This window comes from Embiotoca jacksoni, unplaced genomic scaffold (genome assembly GCF_022577435.1).
Source record: "Embiotoca jacksoni isolate LCO1_2020_lvr unplaced genomic scaffold, fEmbJac1.0.p SCAF_9, whole genome shotgun sequence".
Classification (NCBI taxonomy): Eukaryota; Metazoa; Chordata; class Actinopteri; family Embiotocidae; genus Embiotoca; species Embiotoca jacksoni.
In genome coordinates, this window is record NW_027185447.1 from 1,549,528 (window position 1) to 1,569,180 (window position 19,653).

Genomic DNA, 19,653 nt, shown 5'->3' on the forward strand with positions numbered 1-19,653 from the left:
GCTCCATCTAGTGGACAGATAACAGAGCTCCATTATGTGATGTGGGATGTCTCTGCCAGGTTAGATTGGTTCTGACGTCACTCTGATGCTTTTAGACTCCGACTCTGAAGTTATGAGTAAATGACAGGGTCCTCAGATCAAACGCTCTCAGACACCAGGACTGACGAGGGACAACGAGCAGCTTCTTCTCTCCGAATGTTTCCTCCACACATGCAGGTGGAAAGTGTCTGGAAGTGGACCTGAAGTCGAGCAGGTGAGAATCCTCCCAGAGAAATCTGTACATGTCTGATGAACTCTGACCTGTTGGATCACTGACTCGACCGTAGAGGTCTTTCTTGATCCTGATTTTCTGTCTCAGTCCATTTATTTCAAACATGCAGTTGAGTTTGTCCGCGAGTTAAAGTAGAATGATTGTAAAATGATTTTCTGAATAAAACTGGCAGCAGTCTGACTGGAATTCGACCTTTAATCTAGTCAGCTGATAAAATGCAAACCGTGTCTGAACTTGTCTGACAGATTGGATCAACTTCACTGTGTTTCCCGTTTAACTCTTCAGTCACGGCTGGAACGCACACGTTTTCTCTGCAGCACCTTTTGCAGAGTCGATTTTTCAAAAGGTCCAAAATTCCTTTAGAAGGACCAGAAGTGGCCGAAGGTGGAGAGGAGCTGTGTGGTTTCTCAGCTGTCAGGGTCCCACAGAGGAAATCAAAAAGAGGAATTATCCTGGTTCGTGTCATCATATTTAAAGACATATTTCTCCACTGAAAAAATCAAGCTATGGCAAGTCTGAGTTACCATGGGGGTACCTTGGAGACAAACGACAACACGCTGAGTCACAAAGATCGGTTTATGGTTTCGCTTTATTGTTCAATCCACACTGCGGTACACCCTCTGCTGAACACGGTGTCGGCGCTCAGACCTTGCCTCCGAGCGTCCGTTCCCAGGCTGCTTCTCCTCCTCCCTCCTCACCAGGTCCTGCTTACTTATATAAGGGGAGAAACCAATTCCCCCCGATTCAGTTCGGCTGCGCCAATTATCCTCCTCCCGGCACCGTTCCCTGAACCACTCCCTCACTCTCTCCCCCCCTGCAGCTGAGCTAACCACGTCCGCCACCACACAGGCTTTTATTTCCTCTTCACACCCAGATTTTCCCTGAATGCCTTTTGTTTTTCAGCACATTGGACAAACTAGAATCACACATTTCATTCCTTTAGTGACCAAAACAAATACCAAGTTTGTTCGAAAATGTGAAAAAAAAAAAAATGGAGCAAGAGGAACAAATTTATCATATTTCTGGTTGCTGAAATGAAATTTAGGATTTTACATTTTATGCCACACCAAATGTTGTGACTGTGACATGTTTATGCAGCACTGAGAGAAGAACAGTGACGACAGGATTATAATGTGTTTGCAGCAAAGTGTCTGTCGGTCCTGAGTTTTAGAGCCATGTTTCAGACAGTGATGAGAACTAATGTGTTCTGTGCTGTTGTTGTACGTACTGAGCAGGTTGTTGTGTTTGTGTGAAGCTGTGGGTTCTGCTATGGATCAGTGGAAGGACAGAAAGGAGGGAGTCCGTCCCTCTAAAACCACTCTGTGTGGGGAACATGAGAGCCGGACCGAAGCTCAGAGGTGAGACGACCGTCTCGAACTGTCCACGACTCTTCTCCACGTCACAGCTCAGCACTCACATCACTGCACCATCATTATTCTCACTCAGAGCTCTGTGTGTGTTCTGTTGAAGAACAAAGCAGCAGCTCAGACCTGCTGGACCTGGACCTGGACCTGGACCTGGACCTGTTCCCAGCTGTGTGTCCATGAAGAGAGCCGGGTCTATTGACTTCAAAGATGGACACGACTCTGTTAAACAAAGGTAATAATGTTTAAAGTTTGTCTTTTGGTTTCAAACCCTCCTGATGTCATAACGTCTTTGTGTTGAACTTATTATTCACCTCGATAGAAGATTGGAGACATCTGGAGAGACAGTTGGCAGCTTGGACAGATGATCTCAGGCAGTTGAGTCTGTATGTTCGTTGAAAGGAACCCAACTGTCTTCACACAGAGATTCAGAAGGAAATCTCTTCAGGGAGCTGGAGAGGAGGAAGAATTGTCTGTAACAAGTAACCCTGCGTGACATGGTCCTACAGTCAGAAACCTCAGAGCAGGCCATCATGTTTGACCTGACAGTGAAGATTAAATTAAAGAGACCCACAAGAAGAAAATGGTCAAAGGTCACAGGGGTGGGATCACCTCAGCTCAGAGTATCAAAGGACATCAGACTCAGATTCTTTAGTCTCTTTAGTTCAGCAATGCCAGTTTGTTGGAACTGCAGGTTCATGGAAACACACTCGATGTATTCATGTTTCTGTTAGCATCCAACAAAACACACAATCTGCAGGGTAAAAACTGAAAGCTACACATCTCTGTTTCCATCAGGATCCTTCAGCAGGAACCAGATTCTCCTGCACCGAGCTGTGTGTCCATGAAGAGTGACTGGTCTAGGGACCAACCTCTTACATTCAAAGATGGACGCCAGTCTGTTCAACAAAGGTAATAATGTAAAAAACAATGACGATTTCTACCCGGACCTGTATTCAGGCAGCTGCTTGTTAAGCTGATTAAACCAGCTCTCTCTACATTTCAGAAATGATTTCAAGATTTTATTACTCATTTTTAAAGCACGTTCACACTTGACATTTTATCCTGAGTTGTAACTATTGAGCATCTGATCCAAATCACACATTCTGAGAGTCTGGAGAGTCGATGACGTTCCAATAACTAAACTCCAGACATCACCATTATTGACAGGCTGAGCTTTGAGTGAGTTTTTCTGAATCATAAAGTAGCAACAGAGAATCTCCTGCACATCACCTGCAGGATTTAAACCCACTAAATCCGAAGGTTGATAAAAGTCTGATGATCAAAGGGAAGAATGAGAAATACTGGCGTCTGATTGGATTAGCAATTTAAAATGGATGTTTTGTCTTTCTGTTCAGCTTCTGTCAGGTGTTGGATATCTTGGTAACTAAAAACATGAAGTCTCTTTACTTTATGTTCCTGGATTAATTCTGACCAAACATCTTCTGTTTTGATGTTGACTTTACAGAGTTTATCAGCAGGACTCAGACATTCCTGAAACAAACCTGGACTCCACATTTCTGGTGTGTAAACACACAAACTAAAGAGTGAATTACCAATACGTACATTTTCCCTGCTGCACTCTGTAGACCAGCAGGATTTCAGTCCATATTTAAAATGATCTGATACCTTCTGTGCATTAAAGTTGATATATTTCTCTGTTTCAGCTGCTGGAGGAGAACATGATCAGTTTTGTAAAGAATGAGCTGAAGAAGATGCATAAAATTCTGAGTCCAGACTACCCAGAATGCTTAGAGAGTCAGGGTGAGGATGAGGTGTTGGAGGGTGAGGATGAAGAGCAGAGGAGGAGCAGAGAGTCATTTTTGAAGATCACACTACACTTCCTGAGGAGACTGAAGCAGGAGGAGCTGGCTGACTGTCTGCAGAGCAGTAAGAGGATTTTAACAGCTGGAACATGATGGAAAGAGGAAACATGGGAGAAACTTAGATTTCCAAACTCTGCTGTTAATATGATGCAAACATCTTCATCACATCTGTGAATTCTTGTGGACTGAAAATAGTCAGAAACTGTTTGTCCACAACTGATGTGCAGAATTGATTTCATGGTGACAAAATATTTACAATGTTAAAAAGTTTATTTTCAGGTTTACGAAGACATTCACTTGTTTGTTTGTTTGTTTGTTTGTTTGTTTGTTTGTTTGTTTGTTTGTTTAGGAAGGAATGCTGCAGTGTGTCAACAACATCTTAAAACAAACCTGAGGAAGAAGTTCCAGAGTGTGTTTGAGGGGATTTCTAAAGCAGGAAACCGAACCCTTCTGAATGAGATGTACACAGAGCTGTACATCACAGAAGGAGGGACCGCAGAGGTCAATGATGAACATGAGGTCAGACAGATTGAAACAACATCCAGGAAACCAGACAGACCAGAAACAACCATCAGACAAGAACACATCTTTAAAGACCCACCTGGAAGACATGAACCAATCAGAACAGTGCTGACAAAGGGAGTGGCTGGCATCGGGAAGACAGTGTTAACACAGAAGTTCAGTCTGGACTGGGCTGAAGACAAAACCAACCAGAACATCCAGTTCATGTTTCCGTTCACTTTCAGAGAGCTGAATGTGCTGAAAGAGAGAAAGTTTAGTTTGGTGGAACTGGTTCATCTCTTCTTCACTGAAACCAAAGCAGCAGGAATCTGCAGCTTTGAACACTGCCAGGTTGTGTTCATCTTTGACGGTCTGGATGAGTGTCGACTTCCTCTGGACTTCCACAACAATGAGATCCTGACTGATGTTACAGAGTCCACCTCAGTGGATGTGCTGCTGACCAACCTCATCAGGGGGAAACTGCTTCCCTCCGCTCGCCTCTGGATAACCACACGACCTGCAGCGGCCAATCAGATCCCTGCTGAGTGTGTCGGCATGGTGACAGAGGTCAGAGGGTTCATTGACCGGCAGAAGGAGGAATACTTCAGGAAGCGGTTCAGAGATGAGGAGCAGGCCAGCAGCATCATCTCCCACATCAAGACATCCCGAAGCCTCCACATCATGTGCCACATCCCGGTCTTCTGCTGGATCACTGCTACAGTTCTGGAGGACATGTTGAAAAGCAGAGATGGAGGAGAGCTGCCCAAGACCCTGACAGAGATGTTCATCCACTTCCTGGTGGTTCAGGCCAAAGTGAAGCAGGTCAAGTTTGATGGAGGAGCTGAGACAGATCCACACTGGAATGAAAAGAGCAGGAAGATGATGGAGTCTCTGGGAAAACTGGCTTTTGAGCAGCTGCAGAAAGGAAACCTGATCTTCTATGAATCCGACCTGACAGAGTGTGACATCGATATCAGAGCAGCCTCAGTGTACTCAGGAGTGTTCACCCAGATCTTTAAAGAGGAGAGCGGGCTATACCAGAACCAGGTGTTCTGCTTTGTCCATCTGAGTGTTCAAGAGTTTCTGGCTGCTCTTCACGTCCACCTGACCTTCATCAACTCTGCTGTCAACCTTCTGGAAGAACAAAGAGAAGAGAAACCTGATCCAACATTTTTCTATCAGAGTGCTGTGGACAAAGCTTTAAAGAGTCCAAATGGACACCTGGACTTGTTCCTCCGCTTCCTTCTGGGTCTTTCACTGCCGACCAATCAGATTCTCCTACGAGGCTTGCTGACACAGACAAGAAGTAGCTCACTGACCAATCAGGAAACAGTCCAGTACATCAAGAAAAAGATAAGTGATAATCTGTCTGCAGAGAGAAGCATCAACCTGTTCCACTGTCTGAATGAACTGAATGATCGTTCTCTATTGGAGGAGCTCCAACAGTCCCTGAGTTCAGGTCGTCTCGCCAAAGATAAATTGTCTCCTGCTCAGTGGTCAGCTCTGGGCTTCATCTTATTGTCATCAGAAGAACATCTGGACGTGTTTGACCTGAAAAAATACTCTGTTTCAGAAGAGGCTTTTCTGAGGCTGCTGCCAGTGGTCAAAGCCTCCAACAAAGCTCTGTACGAGGATTTATGAACCATTTCAAACATGTTTCATTTTGTAAATGACAAATCAAACAGTTTGTGTTCATTGTTAATTCTTCTCTAGGCTGGCTGGCTGTAAGCTGTCAGAGAGAAGCTGTGAAGCTCTGTCCTCAGTTCTCAGCTCCCAGTCCTCCTGTCTGAGAGAGCTGGACCTGAGTAACAACGACCTGCAGGATTCAGGAGTGAAGCTGCTGTCTGCTGGTCTGGAGAGTCCTCACTGTAAACTGGAGACTCTCAGGTCAGGAAACAGCTGGTTGTTGATCACTTAAATTATCCTTAAGGTTCATGTTGGTGCAGCTGTTCAACATCTGTAGGATTTTCCTTCTTGTTTCTGGTGTTCATGATATTTTTCTTGACTCCAGTCTGTCAGGTTGTCTGATCTCAGAGGAAGGCTGTGCTTCTCTGGCCTCAGCTCTGAGCTCCAACCCCTCCCATCTGAGAGAGCTGGACCTGAGCTACAATCATCCGGGAGACTCAGGAGTGAAGCTGCTGTCTGCTGGTCTGGAGGATCCTCACTGGAGACTGGACACTCTCAGGTATGGACAGACAACCAGAGCTCACACAGTGCAGGTTTGTCTCATTGATTTGACTTCATGTGTTGTTGCTCAGGCCCATCATCATGAAGGATGGCTTGTTTCTCTTGTTTCTGTTCAGAGGAGTGAGGAGGTCTGAGTTAGGAAACATGTGGATCCTCAGAAGCCTTTTATCAAATGGAAACAGCTATTCATTAGAAACACTGTGAAGTATGTGTCAGATCCTTCTCACCTTGAACCATGTTATCAGCCTGGCTGTAGGGACGACAGTGCTCATCAGTCGATCACCACTTTGGTCCAAACTGATTCATCTCAACAACTAACAAACATAATGAGATTAACTTCTGTTCAGACAAATTTTTGAAGTTCAGGACTCAAAGTTCGGCCTCAGCCTTCACTCTGAAATACAGTTGTTTGTATATGAAGTTCTAAAATCAAGTCAATTTTATTTTTCAGTCCAGAGTTACAACTTTTCCTCCCAGAGCTTCAGTCTCTACAGCTGACTCCCTCCATCGATTCTGAACATGTAAATTATACAAACCAACTGAATGTGGTGATTGGACTGATCTGTGAACAGTCTGAAAACAGTTCAGCTGTTCATGTGAATATTGGTCAAACTGTTCATTTTAAGGGACAACATGCAGAGACCAATATTTCACATGTGGGAGGACATCATTAAAAACAGAGCAGATCAGTGGAGACCGAGTTCTCCGATTATTCCTACATCACTCCTTCTTCAGGTGTTTTCCTCACAGACAGCAGTGAAACCATCAGAGAGACAGTTGACACTCAGTTTCAGCCTGTTTCTGTGTCTCACTGACAAACTGAGGAACTCTGCTTCATGTTGGACAGCAGTTAGGACTCCTGTTGGATAGAAAGTCATTGTGACTGTGTTTCTTCCTCCAGGGTGGACCATGGTGGAGAGCAGTGGTTGAAACCTGGTCTGAGGAAGTGTAAGTTTGACTGATACACAAGAGAAGCCTGACAAAAGTATCATCATTAAACTTTCTATGAATGAACAACAAGTCAGTAAGTAAAGAAAGAAAAAAGCCATCAGATGTGTCAGATGATAAACTGCAGCTGTGTCGTGTCTTTTTCTCTCCATCAGATTTCTGTGAACTTGAACTGGACACAAACTCAGTAAACAGAAACCTTAAACTGTCTGACAACAACAGGAAGGTGACGCTGGTGGCAGAAGATCAGTCATATCCTGATCATCCAGACAGATTTGACTACTGGTGGCAGCTGCTCTGTAGAACTGGTCTGACTGGTCGCTGTTGCTGGGAGGTCGAGAGGAGAGGAAAGCTTAATATAACAGTGAGTTACAGAGGAATCAGAAGGAGAGGAATCAGTGATGACCTCAGGTTTGGAAGGAACGATCAGTCCTGGAGTCTGTTCTGCTCCAATAGTGGTCGTTACGCTGCCTGGCACAATAACAGAGTAACATTAATCTCCTCCTCCTCCTCTGTCTCTAACAGAGTAGCAGTGTATGTGGACTGTCCTGCTGGCACTCTGTCCTTCTACAGCATCTCCTCTGACACTCTGATCCACCTCCACACCTTCAACACCACATTCACTGAACCTCTGTATCCTGGATTTGGGTTATTGTCAGATGGTTCCTCAGTGTCTCTGTGTTCTCTGTAGGACGAAGAGTCTGTGGAAGTGACAGCAGCTTTAAATGTTGACTGTGGACAAAGTTTCTCTTTGGTTCACCGTTGAATCACTGATTGTGATGTCAGAATATGTTTTGTGTCAGAAGTAGTGAAATGATCTCCTCACCTCTGAACTTTGACCTTCACTTCCATCTGGACAGATGAAGGTCAAACTGAACTCTTTGGCTGCTAAACATCAGCAGATTCTAGAAACCTGCTGCAAGACGGCCTAAAAATAACTTTTACACTCGTCATGAATCTTGTTGAGATGTTTTCTGTGTTTGAGTTGATGAAATAGAACGTGAATATTTGAAGAAAGTTTCATTGAATGTGTGTTTGCGACCAGGTTGTGTTTAATATGTTGTTTGAACAAACTGAGTCCACTCCTGTGTGATCTCCCTGAAAGGTTCTGCTTCTGTTCTGCTTCTTAATGTGAGAAAACCAACAGCGACGTCATCCGTCGGTTTGTGAACGGACGTTTTAAACCCTCCGTTATGACATTCAGCCATCGCCATCTCGGCCAGAAGTGACCATATTTGGACGAGCTGCGGAGGAGTGAGGGGCCTAACGGAGACGGAAGACACTATGCTCAGCCCACCTATACCGGAAACATGACTTCCTCCCAGGCCTGTCAATCAAATAGACACGCCCCCAAACATAGCAATGTTCAAGGTATGAACTACTGCCCGTTCTGTCATCATCAGCTACAACACGAGGTCATCACTTGCCGTCGTCTACGTCCAGTCGTCCTTTCTTTAGTCTTGTCGTCGTCGTCTACGTCCTGTCGACTGAAGAGGGAGCGCTACACAACACGCAGCATGCAGCACTTTATAGAAGTCACAACACACGTGAACCAAACAAAGCTTGTAGACTGCTTCTCATGGAGAGCTGCTAAATCCTCATCACCTCATTCTTGTCCTTGTCTTTCTCTTCTTTCCATATACAGTTGTTTTTAAATAATTAAACTTAGCAAAAGAGTTCACTTTATTCTATCTATCTATCTATCTATCTATCTATCTATCTATCTATCTATCTATCTATCTATCTATCTATCTATCTATCTATCTATCTATCTATCCATCCATCCATCCATCCATCCATCCATCCATCCATCTATCGATTGATCTATCAAACTATTAAACAATGCACTCTGAGTGCTGTTTCAAACTTTGCTGTGATGTGTGTTTATTTGATAACGAAGTAAATGGAGGGGGGGGGGGGTGCGCAGACCACGGTGTGGCCCACCACAGACAGAAGCTTTGTACAGGTTCAGGTTCAGAGTCCTTACAGCAGTAACAGTCTGTGTCATGTTGATCACAATGTAGTTGTCCAGCTTGTTAGTGGATCGGGACAGGCTCACTGTTCATGAGTGGATTTACATGTTGCAGGTAAAGACATTCATGGAAGACCTCCTCTTGCAGTGTGTCGAATAAAGTCCCACAGCAGTTTTAGGTTGGAGGTACGTAGGTGGAGGTCGGGCTCTCTTTCTTTGGTTGGTGGTGCCTGTGACTCCCTCTGTTGGAGATGCGCCTGCAGTATCATCAGCTCCGGCATGACACCGGTTATCCTGGATCCCCAGTGTTAGCTTTAGTGAGACAAGTAACACAAAGACAGACAGAGACTTTAGAAGAACAGCAAAGCAGAAGCTTACATCTACACAAGCTCTACCAGCTACTTTGTTCTCCGGGAAAAAAAAAACAAAAAAAACAACGGTGAAATCGTGAACTTGAACACAACACGCTGTTGACTTGCTGCTTCAAACAACACGTTGTTGGGAGTAATACCATGTCTCGGTGCTCACCTCCAACTCGCCTCTTCTCAGTCCGCTGTCTTTCTTTCCTCTTGTGTCTACGTGTTGTGTTTTTAGCGGAAAGTGAAAAGCCGCCGTGCCTCCTTCATTTCACGGTTCTACCGTGATCGATAACGTTAGCCGACAGCGTGTAAACACGGCGTCACAATCATCTCAACAAAGTGTTTACGGGAAGAACAACATCCTTGTTTTTGGAGCGTCGCATGCGATCAAGTCAGTATTGACGCCAGGCCGACCAATAAAAGGAGGCTTTTGGACCAAAAATCAGTTCATCTTGAAAAATTTACTTTAAATATAATATCTGGCATATTCTCGTCGGGGCCACACGGTGGCGCAGTAGTTCTCGCCTTCGCCTCAGGGCGCGGTGGTGCCGGGTTCGGTACCGGCGAGGAGCGAAGTGGGCAACCCGCTCAGAGAGACCTGTCCTAGAAAGTAGCTCGGTAATATTCCCGCACTACACTTAACCAGTGTAGGCCAAAACCATAAAGGGTAGGTCTCTCTGGAGCTGGTGTCTGGTCGCCTGACTGCAGAACTGGGAGTGTGGCCCCACCTTTTTACTTTATCATACACCTTTTTACTTTATCATACACCTTTTTACTTTATCATACACCTTTTTACTTTATCATACACCATAGCATCAGGACAGCCTCATCTTTAAATCACCACAACAGACAGTAGTTGCACAAATCAGCCTTCCTCACCCTTTTACATTACATTTCTCTTTTTGGTTTTCACTCGCATTCACACGCATTAATAGTAGTATAATAGTTATAGTACAATAGTTTTACGACTTTGACCCTTTTTTTTCTCTTTCTTGACTTTAATGTTTTGTTTAAGTGATGCTCAGGCCGTAACTATTTTTCTCCTGGTTTTTGTGTTCCCGTTTTCACTCTTTGTAACGGAGAGCCACAAACACCAGTTTGGGCGTTGTTTATTTTTGGTGAAACTGGCACTTTTTTATTCCAATTTCTCAGCCAATGGGCTTCCACCACGATGTCCCGCCCCCTCCAATCGCTGTGCGCAGTTTCTTCCAACCTGGGCAAAGCAGGGAGAGCGGCCGGCCAATGGGATGGCCGCATTTCTTTCCATTTCGAGAATCAGACTTGGGCACACCAATGGGAGAGCCACATTTATTCTTCATCTTTCTTTTCTTTATTTAACTACAGTACCTCCTCCTGCCTGCATCCTTTCCTCAACAAGCGCGGTCTCATCAGTTGTCATCACGTGGTCCTCTGCTCGTTGTGTCTCTTCAACTCCGTCCTGCTTCATCTTGTGCACCTCAGCTGGTTTTCATCAAATCTTAAAATCTAACAACAAACATTTCTTTTTTTCTTTCAGTCTCAGACGTACAGGCCCGTTCTCTCTCGCTCCTCCAGCATCCTCACTGGAGGTGACAAGCCCCTGCTGGAGGCACTGCAGGAGCCTGACGACCCCCTGTAACCTGCAGCGCTCCAACTAGCTCCACCACCACCACCACCACCTGCAGCCAGTGTATTGTACAATACACATTATTCTAGTCGTTATTTGTTCCCACCATAACACATATGTACATAGATTTTCTGAAAGTAAGTATCGTCTTAAATGTGCCCTTTGAAGAAAGTAATAAGTGATCAACATTTGAAAGTGATGTGTACCACAATATTCTGACATTTTGTTCCCTCGTGTTCGTATTTGGTGGTTGTTGACAGAAATACACAGAACTGTCCAAAGTAAAGTCCTATGAGAAACATATTATAGTGGAGGCCGGATTCTTTTGTATGATTTTCCACAATCTTATTTAAAACATCATAATTGGTGTATGGTGTCCTGCTGTCAGTCTATTTGTCCTGGATTAATGCACTGAATGGTTGTTGTCAAGTTTCATACATGCATTTTAATACTTAATCTGAGACATGTGAATGTAAGATTTCTAATTGTAAATTCATGATTTTTTTTTTCATCACACTCTGGTCATCTGTGCTACTTTTGTACAGGACCAACAGGTGAAATGAAAACATCCATCTTATTTCAGCAAACTGAAGTCTACTTATGAAAAACAGTGTTTTGTTTATTGAATGTAATATAAATAAAATTGTATTTAACAGAGGTCTCTGACTGTCTTCCTGTTTCTTCTCTCGTAAATTTAAACTGCGGGAATGTGTGTTTGTGTTTCTTGGATTGAACAATGCAGTGCAATGTAGGGTAACACATACATAAAGAGTGTCTAATGAAACCAGTCCATTCACCCTGAGGGCCGGCCATCTTCAGCATTGGGCTGGTGTCAGGAGCTGCAGGAGGTCTGCTGCTGGGATGGACAGCAGTCACTGTGCTTCAGTCTCTGGAGACTCTGGCTGACAACAAGGTGATCATGCAGCAGTTAGATACACACATCAAGGATTATGAGAGATTTAATCTCTCAGAATCAGACAAAAAATAGGAGCATCACAAAGGAGCAATAATTACAACGTGTTTAACATTTTCATAACTCTTTTGTCTTGTCATTAGCTGTCGGTATCCCTCTTGGATTAGCAGCGTATGCGCTGGTGATTAAAACGTATGGTGAGACAGCGATATGAAATGCCCTTGTTGTGGCTGGACCAGCGTGTCTAGCGGGTGTCACTGCAACTGGATACCTTCTATGTCTAGCTTTAGAAAGTATTTTTTCTATTACTTTTATTCTTCTGCTTATGGGTCGCTCTATCTTGTGTTTCTGACTGTTTCCCTTCTACCTTCTTCCCACAGTGGACTGTCAGGGGTGTTCATGGGTCTGTGTGCAGCTACGATTCCTGCTGGACTCTATATTAAGCCGCTGTTGTTGTTCGCACAAAGGTGTTTTACCTGTTGAAAGTCCAAAATGTGTATATTTATTGTAATTCTATTTTTGTCAATATGGTTAAATTTTACCAGCTCCATCTTTGGGGTCTTCGTCTTTCTAACAGTTATATTCCAACTTTTGTTTTTTTACAGTTTGTGTTTGTTTAATTATTGGCTGTATTTTCATACGCTATATAATATATGACTTATATTCAAACTGGTAATCTCTTTGACACCTGAGCCACACAGAACAAAAGGGCAAATACATAAAGCAAATATAACAACATAAAAACATACAAAGAACATAATGCACTTACTATCTAAGTGTGGCCTAAATGCAACATGCAAGTTACCAATCTTGTAGCCACAGAATCAGATTGATGTATTTATATTTTTCTTTCTTTTTCTCGCCTCACTCCAACCAGTCAAGGCGGACAGCTGCAGCCCCCCCCCCCCCCCCCCCCCACACACACACAGTGAGGTGATTAGAAGTTGAACTGAGGAAGAATGACACATAAAGATGGTCTTTCTGATTGAACTTTCAGCTTAATTTCTCTCCTTATTCTTGCACATGGAAATAAAATTGCACAGACAAACACATTCAGGACCAAAAAATTACAGAGAGCAGAAAATTAATTTAAATGTAAAAGCAGTCAATGGGATGTGAAATTCAGGTTTTTAACTTTCTCATTCAGAGGTACAAAGTAGTGGATGTCAGTGGCAGACTAGGATGTAAAAACAGCCCTGGATTTTGACTGGAGAAGCAAACAAATGGCTCATGAAAACACTGTAGTCCCTTTAAGAGTTGTCTCATTGTCCTGACTTTAGATGTCAATTTATCAGTAGTATCAATATGTCAGGTTGATGCTGTTTCATTGAAAATATACAGTATTATTAGAAGTGAACAACTATACAGGGCATTTCTGTGGAAGCTTTAACTTCGCCGCTGTTGCTTTCACCAGGAATGTCGTGAATTTAGTCTTCACGGTTAAAGTGTAAAGACCTTGAAGAAACATATTACAGTACTAGTGAAGGGTATTTTTGTTGGAGTTGTAACTTGCAGTTTTTACATTCTAAATCCTGCTTGTTTGTATTTTGTACATGTCAAGTTGATACCGCTACATATTTTGTTTGCTCTTGTTCCGAATACCAGGTATTACTTTCTGTTGTGGCATCGCTCTGGTCCACGCCGGAGCATGCACCGGAGTACCAGGAAGAAGTTGTGAAAACGTACTGCAAAACGTTTTTGAATGTTCTTTTTTTCCTTATTCCAATCGTTTTCAAATATATAAATAAACATATACAACCTAATGTGTGCCTCGAAGTAAGACTGCTGAAAAAGAAAGCCTAAATGTTGATGTTAAAAAAAACCCAAAAAACCTAACTGTTAATAAAACTACACAGACCACAATGCATTGGGACTGACTGAGAGTCTTACGACTGCGCATGTCTGCGCTGGTTGTTGTCAGCGGTGGTTATGGAGATGCGATGGGACTGCGAGCTGTCAACACGGCGGTAATGTTCTCGGTAAGATCTCTGAAATAAACGCAACGCAACGTCTATTTCATCCAAACTGAACACTGAGAAACCACAAGACATAAATAATGATAGTTGTCAGGATATACGTTGGATTTTAACTCGTCAAAATCCCTTTTTAAAACAAGACTGTTAAGACGTGAGGTTAGCTATGGTGGCTGATTGAGTACTTAGTTAACGGCTAGCTAAAGCCCCCACTTGAACACGTTCAAGTCAACAAGAGGTTTTCTGTTCGACCCAAGAAGCTTGTGAATGTCACATACACGAGATTTCACGTTCCTCAAGAGAACCATTGGAGAAAACATGCCGTTGATATGTTCTGTTTTTCTGTTTTACGGTAGGTAGAAAGGTAGAAAGGTAGAAGTCAACCCTTCTGCACATTATTAAGCCTTTTGTATTCGGCACACTTACAGCTACTGGAATATGTACTTTTATTACACATAAAGCATAATTGCTACCCAATCAAAGGTTATTTGCCTTAATATTATTCTTTTTTTTTTGTTGTTGAAATAATCTTTTCCTATTCTGTTTTTATTAAAAGTAATAATTAGTGGTATTTAGTAAGTTAGTAAAGCATCATTTGGTCAAAATAAGTGGAGGGACGTTAATCAACTGTCTTCTTGAATTCTCTTTAAACGTGTTTGGAGGATGTAGTTTTGTGGTTTAAATTAGGCAAACAATACAAATATGTAGTTCATTTTTCACTCATTATCAAAAAAAAAGCAGGTCCAGATGTCCCTAAACACAATTTGGACGGTTCAGGCCTGTAATATAAATCGATCGACCCTTCACATCCTCTGTATCTGAACTTTGCACTTTTGAATACCAGATATAGGAAAAAAAAAAAAATCAAATTTGTTGTTTGTGATTTTATCAGCGTCCATCAGAGGGATGCCCAGGAAGATAGGATTCATTGTGGTCAACTCTTCAAGTCATGAGGACAACTTCAATGCCAAGGAGCTCATGGTCCACGCGCCCACAGTCAACGGCTGGAGATCCAGCAGGTACATTAACACAGCGCCTTACATTCAAGAGCATGTCAGAGATCATTTCTGGTAGGTTCATGATTTTAAGTTTAAGATTTCGACGCATAAGATTTAATGATTTAAAAATACAGTATAGAGGGGAGGCATAGATTAACTACAGCTGAAGATTTCCACCACTGACTACTATCAGAATGTACTTCAGAGAAAATAACCTGTGAATTTCAAAATCTTTATGATGGAATCTGCTATTCCTTCTCCTCCCTTTCTTAAAACAATGACACTGTAGTATCAGTTTTCAGTTTTAAATACATTATACTTGATATCTCGTTTTCTTAGATTACTTTCAAATGTGTCCTTTGCTCATTAAAGAACAAAACTCAACTGTCTGTGAATCACATGTTGTGCAGGCTGTGCTCCTACCCTCAGCATGTCACCCTCCAGCTGGTGGAGAGAAGTAGGGTGAGGAAGCTGCAGCTGCTGGCTCACCAGTACCTGATCCCGGCCAAGGTTGAGTTCCACATTGGAGACACTCTCCCTGAAACCAGCCCTCCGGGGTTCCCTGGGCAGCTTCGCACACTTGGGTGAGACTCGACTTGCACTGCACTTTAGGTTAATACAAGATGGTTTAGGAAATTGAGATTTTTCAGGATACGCAAACAAAAGTAGTTTTAAAGTGTTCAAGTGATCAGTGCTGGCAGTCAAAGCTTTATAATGTAAAAGCCATCTGTTACAGTGAGGTAGCCAACAAAAAACATCAGGTAGACATCAGAAGGTACAGTAGATAGTAAATTGAATGCTGAGGTTCTCTTCACTTCTATTAAATATCTACACTAGTATAAATGACCAGACAGGGATAAATCAAGTTCCTGTATCGTGTATAATCACCACCTTGAAAAGTAGTATTGGATTTTTAGCCTTTTACATCTCAGTTACTTGAATTCAAGAGCAGAGAAGTTGATCTAAAATAACAACTCTGTTCTCTCACTCAGGTATGTGTCTTTGTCGGAAAATGAGAGGACAGGTTTCAAAGCACGGGAGCTGAAGTCGGTCCATGTGGACGCCATTGGAACGTACCTGAGAATCACCTTCCATAGGAATCATGTCAACTGTTACAATCACTACAATCAGGTACTCGACACACCAAGATCCGTTGTTTTCTGGTGCAGTCAGGTACTGCTCTGAATTTGGGAGCAGTTTGATTGATCTGTTTTTGTATTCAGATTGTGTTTTGTAGAAGATTATTTTGGTTGCTTTGCTGCGCTCCAAATCCAATTAGGCTGCATCAATGAGAAAATACCAACAAAACCTAAATAAAGTATTACATTTAACTTTTAACAGCAGCAAACACTGTGTTGTAGGTCATGTTGGTCCAGCGTATGAACACAGTTATTATTTGGTCCTGATTTCTGCTGCGTGAGGCTCTTCTGCCATCAGCCAGGTTTCCAGTGGCAACGCAGGCTGAAGTGTGGCCCTCTCAGATACTATTTTAATGTCTTTAAAATAGCTTGATATCACCACAAGACATAAAAAGACATTAGAGACGACTGTAAATTAGGCTGATTGCTAGACTGTTAAAAATATGTTTTAGGGTAGTTGAAGAACGATGTGGTGTGTTTAATGACTAATGCTGTGTGTGATTTATTAGACACTCTTTAGAAATAATTTGCTGATATCATGTCGCCAGGTATATTCTCAACTTCATAAGCTTCATTTGTATTTTCATTAATGCTGAAATAATTCATCACAAAACTGTTTAGTGGACAGAAACAGAAAATATATTAATTCCAATTTTGATTACAATCAGAGGACATTTGCTGGTTGCAGCTTCTAAAATATGACGATAGCTTCTTTGTCTTTATTTCATATTGTTGTAAAATCAAATACATTTGACCTTTACACTCAGAATAAACTGCTGCATGGTTATGATGAAGGAACCAGTGTGTTTGCTCTTCCTGTCAATGTTAATCATTTCTTTGTTGATTTTTAGTCTTTTTATGATTGACAATGAAAAATAAGAGTCTATTTCCTGCTTATTTCCTCGAGCTTTAATCAAACACATCCACTATTAACTTCTCAGCACTCGCCCACCATTTATCACATGCATTGATTTTTGATTTACTGCCGCTGTTCTGTTTCGTTCAACTCACCATCATCAACATCTCTTTATGATTTCAGGTTGCTTTGGTTGCCATTAATGTTCTGGGAGATTCTTTGGATGGCAATGCTTTTAACACAATAGTAAGTGAGCGCTCTCTTCACCCATCAGCCATTGTGAACTTGCGTGTGCACAGCAGTAGGTGGCGATGTTGTGCTGTGAGACATTGCTCTGTCAGTCACCCGGAGGAGGGTTGATTGATGTTTCATCTTCCACTCACACTGAGGGGGAATTCAAATTAAAAAGGGAAACAAGTCGATTAAAGAAACGTGGTAAAGAGAGTATTCCTCCCATGTCGTGTACCATCATCATCCATAAAGCAATAAACGGAGGTCTGGGCTTCTGGTTTTCCTGTTATGATGATTTTTGCTCTTGTTACTTGTTAGAATACAAAATAACTATTACTGGGCATTGACAAACAATTGAACGCTGACACAATATACTGCAAACTGAGTTGTCCATTAACTTATTCATAGGACTTTCTGAAGTATTTGATAATGTTGTTGTATTACATACATTTTTGGCGAGTATATACTATATTTACCAATACAAATACACTGTATAAACATGTCTCTATGTACACGTGTTTACCTGAATGGTGTGCGTGTGTGTAGGTGTGTATATATGTGTCAGGCATGTAGTAATGAGACACAAAGGGAGGGCAGTATGTAAATCAAACAGGAGGCCTTTAGTTAGTGAGTGTAATCAGATAGTCCTGCAGATGGACAGCTCTTGGAGGAGTGCGAGCACCTTAAAACACACACACACACACACACACACACACACACACACACACACACACACAGACAGAAGCAGAGACACGGAAAGACACGGACACACCGCCGCACAGATTCCAGTGAACAAGCTGTGCATTGTTGGTCCACTAATCCGACTCTGAGCACCTCCATCACAGCGGTGATCTTGCCTGGAGGGTCGGCGAGATCTTGTTCTCCTGTATCTGCTCCATGGGTGGAAGTTGAGTTTGTTCTGTGGAGGGACATGCTGGTGTGAATACAGAGAGAAAGCTTAATTATTTGCTGCTATAAAGGGTTGGTTTACCCAAACTATGACAAAAAAAAAACCATCTCCACTTACTGTACCCGCGTTTAAATTACTCTCCTTGTAGTACTGTCAATGTCCACACATACTGAGATGACGCGGACAAATCTTTTGGTGTTTACACGTTAATGTCGTCAATGGCATTGCTATCAACCTTTATCGAAGCATTTTTACGTGACACAGCAGGAAAAGCACAGGTGTTACGAATAACATTAATGATGGCTCTGTTTGAAACAATAGTCCCTGTATGCGATAACCAGTGAGCCAGCGTTCACAATACCAGCACCCTGATTGTGTAAGCTGCCAAGTGGAGTTAAGCCATTTAATGTTTTACACCTGTGCTTTTCTGTTGTGAAGTGTCACAATGACTTGTGGGAAAAGGGCCTTTACTGAGCGACATAATGATGACGTCAAGTTTAATCTCTCTGCTTGTTTGATTGTTGACTACTAATCCTCAGTTGTTCTTTTTTTTCAACTTTTTATTAGCATTATTGACAAATTTCTGCTTTTCTTGTTGAATCCAGTTCTTACTTGATAGTTCAACTGCAGGTATTATTACAGTTTGTACAGTTTGTTCTCATTGGGAGCATGAGTGGTCTCTTTCATAGAGACGTGCCCGTCTGGGAAATTTTAAATGATAATTTACAGAATACACTTTCACCCTTTTTGATTGGGGCTTTTTCTTTGGTTCACTGCATTTTCTGTGGATCTAAAATCAACAGGGACCGACATTGTTTCTGGAAATCTGTGTCACTTTTGAATTTCTGGACATATATTTAAATGCTCTGCACTCTTCACACTTGATACCAATCACCTTTCTCATATTGGGACAAGACAGATATTTTCAAATCTGGACAAATAAACCAAAAATGATCTGCGTGACTTTACCTCAAGGTGTATTTGTTCTTTCTTTTTTTGGGTTTGGGTGAACTGACCCTTTAAGAAGTAACACTAGAAGGGTAGTTTGTTGTCATGACATGCAAATATGCTTCTGGCATTAACAAAAACAACAGTTTTAATCTGTGTCTTTGACTAATGAAGATGACGGGACAGTTACTAACATTAATCCATCACATAGATTAACCAAGGGACTATCAATCTCATTTTTTTCATTTCTTGTTAGAAATGTTTCACTATATGAGAGTGACTTATGTGGCTTTTCACTCTTGTATTATTTTCTATTTTCTCACCGAAGCCAGAATAACAACACACTGTACGGTTAGTGTGTTCGGTATTGTTCTCGTTCCTACTTATTACAACAGGAAGTCATTCTCTACTCTGCAGGGAAGTTTGTAGTTTGTCCTTCGTCATGTGAAATGTGGTACTGAAGTTTGGTGTCATCAGTACAGATGACACCATCAGCACTGTTTCCTGTCCTGTGATTAGCATTTGAGGTAATAGCAGTGTGCGCAGTGGATTGCAAGTCTCCGTGTGTATCCGTAGACTGAAGGGGTTGATTAAGGGGTGGGTTTGGGGCTGTGTGTGTGTGTGTGTGTGTGTGTGTGTGTGTGTGTGTGT

The 19,653-nt window shown here is 42.2% G+C and overlaps 2 protein-coding genes across 2 annotated transcripts in view; both read left to right on the forward strand.

Annotated features, from left to right (window-relative positions):
- The first annotated feature begins 1,806 nt into the window (after nt 1-1,806).
- LOC138192984 (NLR family CARD domain-containing protein 3-like) lies at nt 1,807-7,798 on the forward strand. Its single transcript, XM_069140739.1, has 9 exons — nt 1,807-1,870; nt 2,434-2,547; nt 3,104-3,158; nt 3,303-3,525; nt 3,811-5,587; nt 5,676-5,849; nt 5,974-6,147; nt 7,051-7,097; nt 7,253-7,798. The coding sequence occupies exons 1-9, from the start codon at nt 1,815-1,817 to the stop codon at nt 7,786-7,788; spliced, it is 3,156 nt and encodes a 1,051-aa protein (XP_068996840.1). The 5' UTR covers nt 1,807-1,814; the 3' UTR covers nt 7,789-7,798.
- A 6,077-nt stretch (nt 7,799-13,875) lies between these two features.
- cep104 (centrosomal protein 104) overlaps nt 13,876-19,653 on the forward strand; it is a 32,113-nt gene continuing 26,335 nt past the window's right edge. The window contains exons 1-5 of the mRNA XM_069140798.1: nt 13,876-13,926; nt 14,813-14,939; nt 15,329-15,502; nt 15,911-16,049; nt 17,097-17,159. Of these exons, the coding sequence (XP_068996899.1) occupies nt 14,827-14,939; nt 15,329-15,502; nt 15,911-16,049; nt 17,097-17,159 (489 nt within the window). The 5' untranslated portion in view covers nt 13,876-13,926; nt 14,813-14,826. The remainder of the gene's footprint in view (nt 13,927-14,812; nt 14,940-15,328; nt 15,503-15,910; nt 16,050-17,096; nt 17,160-19,653) is intronic.

Bases quoted from the DNA above. Each gene is read 5' to 3' on its own strand.
- LOC138192984 (XM_069140739.1), top strand. From the start codon at position 1,815: ATGAAGAGAGCCGGGTCTATTGACTTCAAAGATGGACACGACTCTGTT. The intron at 2,548-3,103 runs GTAATAATGTAA...TTGACTTTACAG, and splicing joins CGCCAGTCTGTTCAACAAAG to AGTTTATCAGCAGGACTCAG. The intron at 6,148-7,050 runs GTATGGACAGAC...TTCTTCCTCCAG, and splicing joins TGGAGACTGGACACTCTCAG to GGTGGACCATGGTGGAGAGC.